This window comes from Branchiostoma lanceolatum, chromosome 1 (genome assembly GCF_035083965.1).
Source record: "Branchiostoma lanceolatum isolate klBraLanc5 chromosome 1, klBraLanc5.hap2, whole genome shotgun sequence".
Classification (NCBI taxonomy): domain Eukaryota; kingdom Metazoa; phylum Chordata; class Leptocardii; order Amphioxiformes; family Branchiostomatidae; genus Branchiostoma; species Branchiostoma lanceolatum.
Genome location: NC_089722.1, coordinates 43,806,539 through 43,820,419, shown reverse-complemented (window position 1 = coordinate 43,820,419; position 13,881 = coordinate 43,806,539). Strand labels below are relative to the sequence as shown.

The following is a 13,881-nucleotide window of genomic DNA, read 5'->3' as shown; positions in this document are numbered from 1 at the left end:
ACCAAGTTGAATGGATTGCTGAGCGTGGCTGCGTGCGTGCTTCTCAGCGCAGAGTGTGTTACTGTCACCCGACGTCTGCCATATATAAGACATTGAGACAATTCCTTGTCGCTGACTAATCCTTACAATCTACTGAGTCAGGGTAAATTGAGGATATTCCCCGCTGAGACGTCCGGTGTCCATCTGACCAGGGTGCGCTATCACCCACGCCTTGGTTTCTCAGAAGCTGAGGTCAGGAGTTCAAAACTTAAATGAACCATATCCATTTTCACATTAAAGGCACCCAGAGCACTTTATGTGGCTTCAAACCCAAATTAAAAAACTCCAGTTTTTAGCCATTTCTACACATAGTAAGTTTCAATAACACTATACCATTACATATCGATATTCAAGGAGCAAAGATGCGATGTCGCTGTGTGTTGAGCACTAAAAAAAATCCAAGCGCTGTCAGCGCCGCCGTTTTTGTTCTCAAATTTTCCGACTTCTTGGAACGTGACGTCCCGTCGCCGGAACTTGCAGAGAACTGACCGTTCCAGTCGAACACAGGAATAACGCACAAGTACATGAGAGACGGACTTGGTAGTAGTTGGCAATGTGTTACGTAAGCTCCGTCCCCTTGAGTGCCAGAGATATTTTCTTTTTCATTTCGTTTTTTTCTTGGGTATTCATGTAGCCAATGCAGTGAGATATCTGTCCCAGATATGCATTGTCATTTCTGCTTGTCATTTCTGTACCACTAGCGCTGTTTTTGACGGAGGTGTTCCAAATAGAACAGGGGGTTCTATATGGTGTTCGACGGGAACGGTCCATTACCGACGAAAAAACCGTTTTGAGTTCTGTTTCAATCTAATTACACTAGGCGCGTCTAAATAAAGGAGTCACTGTGTTGCTTATTTTCACTCGGTTTTTGTACGCTTTTAACATGAAATTAGCACATAAATGTGGTTTACAATGGCATTAGATGGCAATTCCATAAAGATTACAGCAACTAGAATATTTCCAATTTTCAAGCCACATAAAATGCTCTGGATGCCTTTAAATCAAGATTAAACCTCCTTGGTACCGGGAGGACCTGCAAGAATTATGACCGTTCCAGATCTTGATCTTGATCTGTTACTAGGAGTGCGCTGCGCTTATTGTCCTCTGAGGTGCTGGAGCACCGCCTCCTTGAACTTGGGAGGATCAGTTGTCTCCGTGACCTCTTGTGGAAGTAAATTCCATTCCCTCACAGTACGAGGGTAGTAAGAATATCTGTAACAGTCTTTGTGGAATGGTATACTCTTATATGAATTTTGGTTTGAGTGTCGCGATTGGCGCGGTGCAGGTGACAGATGACCTTCGACCGGTAGGACTATCTTATGGTGTCTTGCCTTTTGCAGAACTGTAAGTCTACTAGCTGTCCTTCTATCCTTTAAAGTATCCCATCCCAAATCGGAAACAAGTTTAGTAGTACTATCATAGGTGTAATATGAGTTTGTGACAAATCTAGCCGCTCTTTTCTGGACGGATTCTAGCTTAGACTATATGCTCTTTGTGGTAAGGGTCCCAGGCAGCACTGGAGTGGCACAGACTTTCCCCTCAGACTGTTTTTTTATTGAGCTTCCGGATCAGCATATTTTAATGCAGAATCCAATCAACAACAAATCAACTTTATTTGGCCTTAGCTACAACCAAGAACTTTGAAACTCCATCAGACAGACCTGAGTCAGCTGACAGATGTGTCTTACGTGGTAGAGACTGTCACTCTCGAAAAGGACTGTTTACCCACAGGCAATGTTGTAGGGCTGGTGTGAATTTTAGCATTGCCAAGGCCAATATGAACCAGTGCAATGGCCTAGTTGGTAGAGTGTTCGCCTTGCATACGGTAGGTCGTGAGTTCGAACCCCGGCCGGGTCATACCAAAGACTTTAAAAATGGACAGGTACATACTGCTTTGTCTGTTTGCACTCAGCATTTGGGAAAGAGTATGGAAGTTGAACACACATCACTACCAGCGGACCAGCCCCCTGCTGTAGTGACTTGCACAAATGTGTGTGGCCCAAGGGCTATAGAAATGGAGATGGGCGCCACCCCTGTGCGTCTATTCAACTTTAATATGAACCTTTGGAGGCCATATTTGTATATTCAGCCAAACCTGGTCAGCCAACCACCTCCAGTCAGAAGCCACATCAAAACACTTCTGTGCAATTTCACATAGTTAACGTAACCCCACCCTGTCCTTTGTTACTGAAATTATAGTACTAGATCAAAGAAAGGAATGCATTCCAAAAAATGAGCCATACAAAGCTAAAATTTTAATAATCCTCTTATTCTTAATGTTATGTAAACCTTTATCTTCGCCCAAGACTATTTGAAAAAAAATATTTATTTTTCGCCTGTCGATGCAATTTTTTTCTGAAGAAATCTGAGAAGTAACGATTGTAAACCATGACATTTTACTACACTAACATAACATGAAAGGATCTCAGTCTCTGGCATGATCATGCATGTGCGCTACCTAGCGGTTTCTGTACGAGTTGCAGATGATATACTTCCGCGCACAGCTAAGTTCAAAGTAACGACTCTATCATACGGCTTATCACATTTCCGATATCACAGCTGATCTTTTCATCCAGCCGATAAATCCCTGCCCAGAGGCGACGCTTTTAAGGATAAAGTCTTTATTTTTTCATATTCCCCGCGGCCAACCGGAAATGACGTATTTTCCCGTCGGGCCGTGCGCGGACGGCGTCCATCTTGTTGGTGTCTGTGCGACAACATTTCACATTTCTGGGAGAAAGTCGGAACAAAATTGTCTGTTCGCAGCGCCTTTCGGTTGGTTCTAGACGCAAGATCTGGTGTTAGCGACTGTTGCGACTCGGGGGAGGTAGAGCTTGGACTGTAGTGACTGTTACAAGGCAATATGAGCGCGCCGAGAGAGAAAAAGAAAGGGGGAGGGCTGATCAGCCGACTGGCCAAAGAGAAGAAAACAGAGAAGAACCAAAACTACATCACAGAAGAGGAACTTCTACAGAAGGAGAACATCTCGCCGGATGACGTCCTCAAACTCCCCAAAGTCACAGAAAGTAAGGCCGTTTTCCCGCTCCTTAGCGCGCGTAGTTACCGGTTTGTGAGTGGCGTACAGACAGATCTGTTTGCCGGCTGCCATGGTAGACTGTGAATAAGGAATGTTGTAGCAAGTGTTACACTAACAGGTGTGTCTTATCTCACTTGGGGGAGAAAAAAGAGTGAAAGTTTCCCGCCGTCTTGACCATGAACTCCAAGGCGAGCTGATTTCCTGAACAGAAGGCCGAAACAAGTTAGTTTCTGTTTGGTAGAAACGTAATTTCTGCGTAGCTACCGGTACGGAATAAGACAACTTGGGTAAACAGGTGTCAGAATCGGTTTCTATAACGTTATATCAGATATCACTCTAGATACGTTAAAAACTTTGTAATTTAAAGAAAAAATTAACAGTCTGTGATCCACTGATGTAGTTGCTTGAGACTTAAGGTAAAACGTAATCCTCCTTTATTAGTTTGACACACTTGATTGGTTCTTAATGAAAATGACAAGTCATGATGGGTGCATGGCCTCTAGGACGTTGCCCCTTCTAGTTCTACAGGAATTTTGCATAAGACCACGAAACCCGCCCCAATTTATTTTCTTGGTTCTGGGACAAGTTAAAGTGCAGATTGAAAGCAAGAAGTCAAGATAAAAACAGGTTTGTGTGGAAAACCAGAATCTTGCTATAGTCGTATATTCAAGAAAGCTGAAAGGTAAAGTTATTTTCATGCATGACAACCAAAAATTATCTACCTGCCAATGTTTCAGAAACTTGTCAGTTCCCTTCACCAGGTTATAGTGAACCTGCTTCTCTCCACTGCATTGTGCCAAGGAGGTTAGAATTTTATTATTTTAACCTCCTTGATTGTGCCAATTTTGTAGCCTATTTTGAGATGACATTCTTCATTCGCACTGAAGAAGGCAGGTTTCAATACAAGGTGCCGAAGTGTAACTTTGGTTACATTAACTTCACCTCCCAAATTACTTACCAACCAGATCAAGCTATTCATAGAATGAAAGTGTCAGGAACTACATGTTAATCAGATTCTATACTTACTATTTATATTTTTCTGAGTAGACCACTCAGATCAAGAGATTTCCAATTATCTTCAGAAATAGGTCACAAATCAGGTTTGACATGTCTCTCTCAGTCTCTGGATCCTTCTTAGAAACAAGTAAATGTCTTATAGTCTGTGTTATTATTATTGCAGATCCTTGCTGATCAATTTACCAGCCTGATGAATCTATTCATGAAGACAACATGTATTACTAAGTCTTCCCAGACCAGATCTGCCCCTTTGTGTTCCTATTGTTGTCTGAGTTAATCCACCGTTTCCATGACAATTAAGCAGATTAGTATGAAATTGTCCACATGACATCTTCATCCACACCTGACTGTGTTTATGTTTGGCTGCCTTTTAGACAGTTTGGACACAATGTTCCTTTTATCAAAGCCATATTAGGTAAGGAAAATGTCATAGTATCGTACAATAACATTGTGAGATTTAGAAATAGCGCAGAGGATGTTATTTCAAACATATTGTCACTCAGGTTTTTTAATGATCACGAAAATAGCTCCTATACAGTCATCTATATAAAGACCAGTTTTTGCCTCTTAACTCTTATTTCCTGTATGATTATAATGTCCAAAACAAGCACCCCTTTTTATAGCTACAAGTAGGTAGATAATAAGTGAGAAAACGACCATATAAGGGATGGAAAACTGCAATCGGCCTATCCAAATTAAATCGGGGGATACTGAAAAGAGATTGAAATGTATTGTAATATTTAATAATACAGGGCTCAAAATACCAACTGTAACCTGCAATTTGCTGAACTGTTTTCTTTCTTTCTTTATTGAAATTGCAACAGGGCCATGTATAATTTTGATTGGGATTCAAGCCTGCTTTTTATAACCTTGCTTCAAATTTAAAAGGAAACTCTGAAGCCAGATTTCCAAATCTAGACGACCATTAGAGTTGCAACTTGCTTTTCTTACATCCATAAACATGTACATGTACAGCCATCAATTTCCTGAGTGTCAGTTCCTTATACAGTACTAAGTTATAGAGTTACATGCAGCAGTCAGTTACTGAGTAAGCCTTCGAAGGTTCAGGGTAAAACCACAATCAACTTCCATTTCGTGGTCCCCTCCAACAAATCAGATCTGATCAGTGTAGGCGGATCACAGATAGGGCAACACCAATTCAATTTGTTGGTTTTCAGATTTAACACAGAAATCTGCATGAAAATAAAACCAAGTCTGTACCATAGTCAAGCGGGGCAGCCTCTAGTAGCTTTGCATTTTTCTGTACCCCTCATTGTTTGGGAGCCGATGTTTTTTCCCCACCAAAAATGGTTAAATATGTCATTTTTAGCTTTAAAAAAATAAATTTTAATCAATTTCAAGTCATGAAGTTCAGATTTTTTTAGATCGATATGGTTAGATTTTTTTCTGTCCCAACAAGCAAATTTCCATCCTGGGACATCTACGTAGGGACTCACTGGTCCCGGAGACAGCCCTGGATTCGCGGCTATTTCGCATTCAGGTGTACCCCTTTTTTTCCCAACATGTTACCAGTGGATAGCAAAGTCTACATAACATATGACTGTTTCAGACCTTGATTCACCAACAGCTGGTGCAAGAAGGAATGCAAGAATTTTTTTTTTTGAAAATCGGTTAATATTTAGAAAAAATATTGCCCAAAACATGACCTAAAATTTGTCGATTTTAAGCGTTACCGGGGTTTTTACTAATTCTTTACATTAGACCTAACAGCACATTTGTACTTACAAAGTAAAAACCACTTGCTAAAGTTTACCTACATGTACCAGCGCTCTGTTTTCACCTTGTGCTGAATTTGTACTTTGCAATGTCCGAGAACCGCAGAATTAAATCAGCAAGGCCCGGCCATCGCTTGATGTCACTCCAATACCCTACATGGGTCCTCCTGGGGAGTGTTGTTTTGGTTACCATGGTAACTGTTTAATCGCCAGGACAACATCTGGTCCTCAGACACTGATCATTAGCGCAGGCCTGTCTTCCACAGGGGGAGGTTCACTAACTGTACAGGGTGCAGGCGGGGTTTCTGTCGGAAGAAGAACACTCACTTGAACTATCAGGTTTATCGTCTGTTGTTCTCAGTCTCGCGAGGGTTAAACGTGCTTGCGCATAGATGTTCAGGCCATGGCTTGATGGCAGACTGCCAGGTGTCTTTCCAGATTCTCAGCATTGAGTGTCGTGATCAGTCCCTTTAGGAGGTGAAACTGAAGGTTGATCGTACCGGCTCCACAGTACAGAACCAGGTAGACATTTAAGATGGATCATCTAATGGCACCTATGTGCTGCTAATTTAGAGATTCCAGCATCTCAATTTTGTTGAGTCTTTTAGATATCGAACACTTCACAATTCATCAACATCTCTCATAAACATTTATCGGTTCGTCCCAGCCATGATGGCTCGTTAACAGATAATTACACAAGACAGCTCGTCAGCGAAGCCGTTCGTCTGTCAATGTGGCCGTGCTGTTGTCATGGTAGCGGCCAACACATGGCTAACGGAGGTTGATTGAATCCTCCTGATGCACGATTGGCCTAATTCAGCGTACAGTTTGCAGCTGGGAGGGGAGTGTTCTTCTGATGTCAAGGTCAAACTCAAAGTAATAAAAAAATACCTGATGGAAAAACTTGTTCTCATAGACAAAAGAGAAAAATGTCGTGTTTGATTGCAACAGTTGTTATTATGTTTTATGGTCAAAGGAACAAAAAATATTTGATGCAAACAATTGTTCTCATAGTCTCATGGACAAAAGAAAAAATTAATGTTTGATTGGAACATTGTTGTGATATTTGAAAAAAATATAATTTCATGGGACAATTATTCTGATGATTCACGACCAAATGGTGAAAACATGTTTGTTTAGTGGGAACTATTGTTGGGATGTTGCATGGTCAAATCAATGATAAAGAAATAGTTGATAGGAATTATTATTCTGATCTTTCACAGCCCAATAAGAAAACATGTGTTTCATGGGAACTATTGTTGTGATGTTTCATGGTCAAATAATCAAAATGTTTGATAGAAATATTTTTTCTGATGTTTTATGGTGAATTAAGGATTAACAAAAAGATAGTTGTTGTGAACATTGCATATGATATGGTTGTGATCTTTCCCGGTCAAGGAATAAAGACTGTTTGATAGGAACCATTGTAGTGATGTTTCACGGACAAATAATAAAAAATGTTCCATGGTTTCATGGTCAAACGAATAAAAAAATATTTTATTCAATTTGTTCCCATGTTTAAAAAAAGGATTTGAACTACAGATTCTTGTGTCCCTCTAATTAGAATACGTTTCATACAGGGAAGTATACATCATTTGGCACCAACGCAGTTAATCAACCTATGCTTTACTTGGCTTGGCTTTGCTTTGATGCACGATGTTATAATCATACTCATAGCCAGACAGCTTTTCTACACAAGGACAGTGGTGTGAAAAATGCAAGAGTTCACTGACCTATCCAGTTGTACCCTGGAACATGAAATGCTAACCTGCCTTTGGTACAAATACTGTTTACCTGTGTTTACCTGTTGTTTACCTGTGTTTACCAATAAACCTGTTCTGGGAAACAAATGCTCCTTCTCTGTAAGAATAGAGGATGGTGATGGTGATGACAGGTTCTTTACCTGGTGTTTACCTTTATTTGTTCACCTGTTTTCCTGTGTTTATCTGTTGTTCACCTGTGTTTACATGTTGTTCACTTGTTCTATGTTTACCTGATGTTTACCTGTTGTTTACCTGTGCTTACCTGTTGTTCCAGACTACCTGTGTGAGCCCGAAGCGAACGTGTTCCAGATCGACTTCACCAGGTTCAAGATCAGAGACATGGACTCTGGAACGGTTCTGTTTGAGATAGCAAAACCCCCTCCTTCAGGTCAGTACATTTTTGTACTTAACAATTCCCATGGTCTGTGTAATTTCTCTGTAGTTGTTTTACTTTGTACCTTGGGTCTGGAATATCAACCTTAAAATAAAGGTAACCCACGCAATATTAGGGCCCGAAAATCAGATTTTGAAAGTCAATTTATTTAGTCATTTCTATACATGATTAGTTCAAACAACATTATGACAATGTATAGCAACGTCCATCATGCAAAATTATGACATTGTTGTGATGTGAGAGCTCACTGAAAATTGTGGCCGGAGTTTTTGTAGGCTCGTGAAAGTATGAAGTTAGAACACAAATGTGCTAAACAATGTTAGCAAATGTCACTACCGTAAAGATTTCAGCATTTTTTTAATTTTTATTTTTTGGGCCCTAATATTGCTTTGGTTGCCTTTAAAGCATACAATCTCTGCCTGGCATCATGGCCACGGTAGTTTGCTGATCACAAATTAAGAACAGTGCAATAAGTTTGATTGTGTTGTTGTTTAATGATGTAACAGTTGTTTCTGGGATGAAAGCCAGAAAAGGTGATTCACTTGTTCTCCCACCCCTTTCACATGTTTGTGGTGAATTTCAACAATAAGAGGAAACAAATGGGAAAGGCACTTAACACGACTTTCCTCACTTCACTCAGGTGTAAATGAGTACCTAGCTCATCTAGGGTTAGGGACGTCCCTCGGATAGGACGCTAAATGGAGGTCCCGTGTTTGGGGAGAGCCACACCCCGCGCACGTTAAAGAACCCACCACACCTTTCGAAAAAGAGTAGGGGTGTGCAATGGTCCAAATCTTACAGTCCGGTCTGGCATGACATCTTGAAAAGCTGATAGTCACCTGTTATGTCAATCCTTCCACAAATGTGGTAAATCGAAATAAATAAATAAACAAATGTTTTCCACAGAAGACGATGACCAGGACGCGGAGGCTGATGACATTGACCCCAACGCCGGCCGCTTCGTCAGATACCAGTTCACACCACAGTTCCTCAAGCTCAGAACAGTCGGAGCAACGTAAGTACCTCCTGGTCTCACACCACAGTTCCTCAAGCTCAGAACAGTCGGAGCGACGTAAGTACCTCCTGGTCTCACACCACAGTTCCTCAAGCTCAGAACAGTCGGAGCAACGTAAGTACCTCCTGGTCTCACACCACAGTTCCTCTGGTCTCACACCACAGTTCCTCAAGCTCAGAACAGTCGGAGCAACGTAAGTACCTCCTGGTCTCACACCACAGTTTCTCTGGTCTCAAACCACAGTTCCTCAAGCTCAGAACAGTCGGAGCAACGTAAGTACCTCCTGGTCTCACACCACAGTTTCTCTGGTCTCACACCACGGTTCCTCAAGCCCAGAACAGTCGGAGCAACGTAAGTACCTCCTGGTCTCACACCACAGTGTCTCTGGTCTTACACCACAGTTCCTCAAGCTCAGAACAGTAGGAGCAACATAAATACTGGTCTCACACCACAGTTTCTCAAGCTCAGAACAGTAGGAGCAACATAAATACTGGTCTCACACCACAGTTTCTCAAGCTCAGAACAGTAGGAGCAACATAAATACTGGTCTCACACCACAGTTTCTCAAGCTCAGAACAGTTGGAGCATCTTAAGCCTCACACCACAGTTTCTCTGGTGTCACGCCACAGTTCCTCAAGGTCAGAACTGAACAGAATTGCCCTAAAGTAGATGATATACGCCATACTGTCATCAAAACAGTAGCTCTTAAAGAAAAAAAAGAATGTGGTTGTTTAAATGGGGAATGAAGAACTTTTTGGTCATACACCAGTACCAGCAGATGTAAGACAGCTGTTTTAACCTTCTCCCTGCTGCCTAATTCCGTAACCAATAGAGAACTGGGTACCAAGCGTCTTCTTCAGTGTGCTGAAGGTTAACCCTCTCCCTGCTGCCAAACTCTGTAACCAATAGAGAATTGGGTACCAAGCGTCTACGTCAGAGTGCTAAAGGTTAACCCTCTCCTAGCTGCCTAACTCTGTAACCAATAGAGAATCGGGTGCCAAACGGCTACTTCAGTGTGCTGAAGGTTAACCCTCTCCTAGCTGCCTAACTCTGTAACCAATAGAGAATTGGGTACCAAGCGTCTTCTTCAGTGTGCTGAAGGTTAACCCTCTCCCTGCTGCCAAACTCTGTAACCAATAGAGAATTGGGTACCAAGCGTCTACGTCAGAGTGCTAAAGGTTAACCCTCTCCTAGCTGCCTAACTCTGTAACCAATAGAGAATTGGGTGCCAAACGGCTACTTCAGTGTGCTGAAGGTTAACCTTCTCCTAGCTGCCTAACTCTGTAACCAATAGAGAATTGGGTACCAAGCGTCTACGTCAGAGTGCTAAAGGTTAACCCTCTCCTAGCTGCCTAACTCTGTAACCAATAGAGAATTGGGTGCCAAACGGCTACTTCAGTGTGCTGAAGGTTAACCTTCTCCCTGCTGCCAAACTCTGTAACCAATAGGGAATCGGGTGCCAAACGGCTACTTCAGTGTGCTGAAGGTTAACCCTCTCCCTGCTGCCAAACTCTGTAACCAATAGAGAACTGGGTGCCAAATGGCTACTTCAGTGTGCTGAAGGTTAACCTTCTCCCTGCTGCCAAACTCTGTAACCAATAGGGAATCGGGTGCCAAACGGCTACTTCAGTGTGCTAAAAGTTAACCTTCTCCCTGCTGCCTAACTCTGTAACCAATAGAGAACTGGGTGCCGAATGGCGAAAGGTTAAACTTTCCTCCCATTGCTTGTTCCCTGCAGAGTGGAGTTCACAGTAGGAGACAAGCCGGTGAGCCAGTTCCGCATGATCGAGCGCCACTACTTCAGGGAGCGACTTCTCAAGAGCTTCGACTTCAACTTTGGCTTCTGCATCCCCAACAGCAAGAACACGTGCGAGCACATATACGAGTTTCCTGAGCTGGCTCCCGATCAGAGTAAGTGAAGCACATGTGTGTGTGTGAGTGTGTATGTGTTTGTATGTGTTACAATGAATGTGTCTGTGTGTGTTTGTGCATGTGTGTGTTTGTGTGTACATGTGTCTCAGTGTGTGCACGTGTGCGTCTGTGTGTGTGCATGCATGTGTGTGTGTATGTCTCCGTGTAGATGTGTACAATGTCATGTGTGTGCCTGTGTATGAAACAAAACGGACAGTTTATGTGTAAATGTTTGGTAGTGTGTGTCTGTGTGCATGTGTGTGTTTATGCACATGTATCATGATGTAATTTTATCATGATGTAATTCTAAATTTTTGCCTGACCCCCTCCAGTTCAAGAGTTGATCGACCACCCCTACAGGCTGTGTGTGTGTGTTTGTACATGTGTAATGTTGTACATTGTTTCCCCTCCAGTTCAAGAGTTGATCAACCACCCCTACAGGCTGTGTGTGTTTGTTTGTACATGTGTAATGTTGTATATTGTTTCCCCTCCAGTTCAAGAGTTGATCGACCACCCCTACAGGCTGTGTGTGTTTGTTTGTACATGTGTAATGTTGTATATTGTTTCCCCTCCAGTTCAAGAGTTGATCGACCACCCCTACAGGCTGTGTGTGTGTTTGTACATGTGTAATGTTGTACATTGTTTCCCCTCCAGTTCAAGAGATGATCGACCACCCCTACAGACTGTGTGTGTTTTTTTGTACATGTGTAATGTTGTATATTGTTTCCCCTCCAGTTCAAGAGATGATCGACCACCCCTACGAGACAAAATCGGACAGTTTCTACTTCGTGGACAACAACCTCATCATGCACAACAAGGCCGACTACGCCTACAACGGGGGCATCATGCAGCAGTGAACTCTGGTGGGAGACCTCCCGGGAATCATGGGATACTTCAGGGCAGCAGATTAGGTCTAGCTTTGGCCAGTAACCTTTGAACTCCGGCGACCCCTGCCCCCTCCAAAGAAACAACCCTGACCCTACCCCAGATTGAAATGGTTTAGCCTGCATCAGTGCTGATACAAGCTGTAGCTGAGGATGATCCATTTGTAGATTAGGGGGTGGCAAGTTGTTAATCCAGTGGAGTCTTCAGTGGTTACTGGCCTTGTGTAGTGATTGTTGATGAACTAAAGTTGATAAAAGTTTATTTCGTCCCCTCGAGTGTCTGCGAGGTGAAAGCCCCCAACTGTTTGCAGCACTACAGCCATAAATAAGTAAACAAGTAAACATACAAACATGAAAAATAAACTTTTGCCTTGTATGGACTTCGGCATTGCTTAATCTCTGAAAAGCACCCCCCTGATAGAATGGGAATTACCGCTTTACTCTTTGTGAATGTTTAGAGAAAGCCTGTGTTAGAGCAGTTGATTTGAAGGCGGGGGTGTTTTTTGTATGAACTTTTTGCTAAAAATGTGTGATTTATTCCGGTGACCCTCAGCAGCCATATTGGAGATCTCTGCAGAGGTCAAAGTGTAAAAGATCAAATTCAACATAATTTGCAATTGAATTAAAAGTTGAAAGAAAGTTGTTTTTTTTACCAGAATCATCATATTTGGTCATGTCATATCTGTAGTTCAAGGTCACCAAAATGGCTGCCAAATGGAGAAAAATGGCCTCTACAGAATGGAGAATCAGGATGAGTGGTTATCAAGGTCAATGTTTCCAAGGTCACAGTAAGACAGCTCTGAGAGGGTCTCATACCAATGTTCCAGGCCAAAGCTTTGGTCATTGTTTCAACTATGGATGCAGGCTTGTCCATTTCTCTAAAACAGGGGTGCAAATATTTTTATCTCACCATAGGCTACTGAGAGATTGCCTTGTCATTTCTCTTGTCTCTGCACGCTCCTCATACCCACCCTTTTCCAAAGTGGCACAGTCCAGTGTCCTGGCACATTTTCAAAACCCTGACAGAAAGTTTGTTCAAAGAGTGAAACTGCAATCCCCTTTTACTCAGTGGGAAAGTCTAGTTTTTTGTGAAAGACAGCCTGTTTGGATTGGATCACTTTAAAAACGGGGGTGTCTGGAGTGTACTGTACAGTTTGGCTGAATAGATAATTAGAGCCTGTGTGAGACTGACTTTAAATAAATCCACAGAAACACAGATTTTACCTCCACAATTTTCCTCTGGCAAACCAAAATATCCACTGATTTTTGTCTTTCCAATCAGCTTTTCTTCACCCATTTTTGTATGTTTGTTTTTGTATTTTCTTCATCGCAGCAGAAATATGTGTTGGTACAATGAAAAGTGACTGACTTCCTCGCCCAAAACAATTGTGGAATCGGTGGGTTTGTTGTCGTTCTGAACTACACTGCAATGATACATGTTTCTGCAAGGGGGCGCACTTGTCCATAATGTGTAAGATTGTACATTGACTCATTGCACACTAGCTATAAATAATCCTATGAATTGAGTGTGAGAGGTACACAGGCGTGGATAGGGTCTAGATTTGTATGGATTAGTTTGTGTTGTTGTGTTTGAAGTTGTGCTGCAAGTTTTGCTTGTTCTGTCCATAATTAGTCTGTATCTAGGAGCGCTGTACACTGACAATGTTGTTCCCACTTCGATTACTTCTGTGCTTGGACAAATATACGCTATTTGAGAACAATTTTTGACTGAGATGTCGTTTCTTTCACCATAGAGGGCCACGTCAATTGAATTGCTTGGTTCTCAGAAGTCTTGAATTAAAAAATTCATAACAAGGTCAATTGCAATGCGAAAATCTACACTTAGCTGCAACTTCACTTTTAGAAGACACCACGTATCGTTTTAAATCAGGGTACCAAGAAATGGAATTGACTTGACGTAACAAAGAATAATTGTGCAATGCTAAAAATGGATTGGTGAGTGGGTGTGGATGAGTGACAGCAAGTGGTCGGGTGAGCGAGTGGGTTTGTGGGTGAGTGATTGGTTGGGTGAGCGAGCAAGTGCGTGGGTGATAGGTCGGTTGAGTTATTGGGTGGGTTTGTGGG

General features: G+C 42.2%; 1 protein-coding gene across 2 annotated transcripts; it reads left to right on the top strand.

The window, feature by feature from the left end:
- Window positions 1–2,703: 2,703 nt before the first annotated feature.
- Window positions 2,704–13,517, top strand: LOC136424944 (protein unc-119 homolog B-like). Of its 2 annotated transcripts, none has more exons than XM_066413608.1 (5): window positions 2,704–3,065; window positions 7,867–7,980; window positions 8,896–9,001; window positions 10,740–10,912; window positions 11,648–13,517. In XM_066413608.1, exons 1-5 carry the CDS (start codon window positions 2,903–2,905, stop codon window positions 11,767–11,769), a joined length of 678 nt encoding a protein of 225 aa, XP_066269705.1. In that variant the 5' UTR covers window positions 2,704–2,902; the 3' UTR covers window positions 11,770–13,517. The 2 variants fall into 2 exon arrangements, with proteins under 2 accessions (XP_066269705.1, XP_066269698.1); XM_066413601.1 differs by having other exon boundaries at window positions 2,705–3,065; window positions 8,893–9,001.
- Window positions 13,518–13,881: the final 364 nt, after the last annotated feature.

What these genes read in the sequence shown, in the direction of transcription:
- LOC136424944 (XM_066413601.1), top strand. Translation starts at nt 2,903, where the DNA reads ATGAGCGCGCCGAGAGAGAAAAAGAAAGGGGGAGGGCTGATCAGCCGA. An exon ending in ACTCCCCAAAGTCACAGAAA is followed by an intron (nt 3,066 to 7,866) that starts GTAAGGCCGTTT and finishes CTGTTGTTCCAG; the next exon opens with ACTACCTGTGTGAGCCCGAA. An exon ending in CTCAGAACAGTCGGAGCAAC is followed by an intron (nt 9,002 to 10,739) that starts GTAAGTACCTCC and finishes TGTTCCCTGCAG; the next exon opens with AGTGGAGTTCACAGTAGGAG.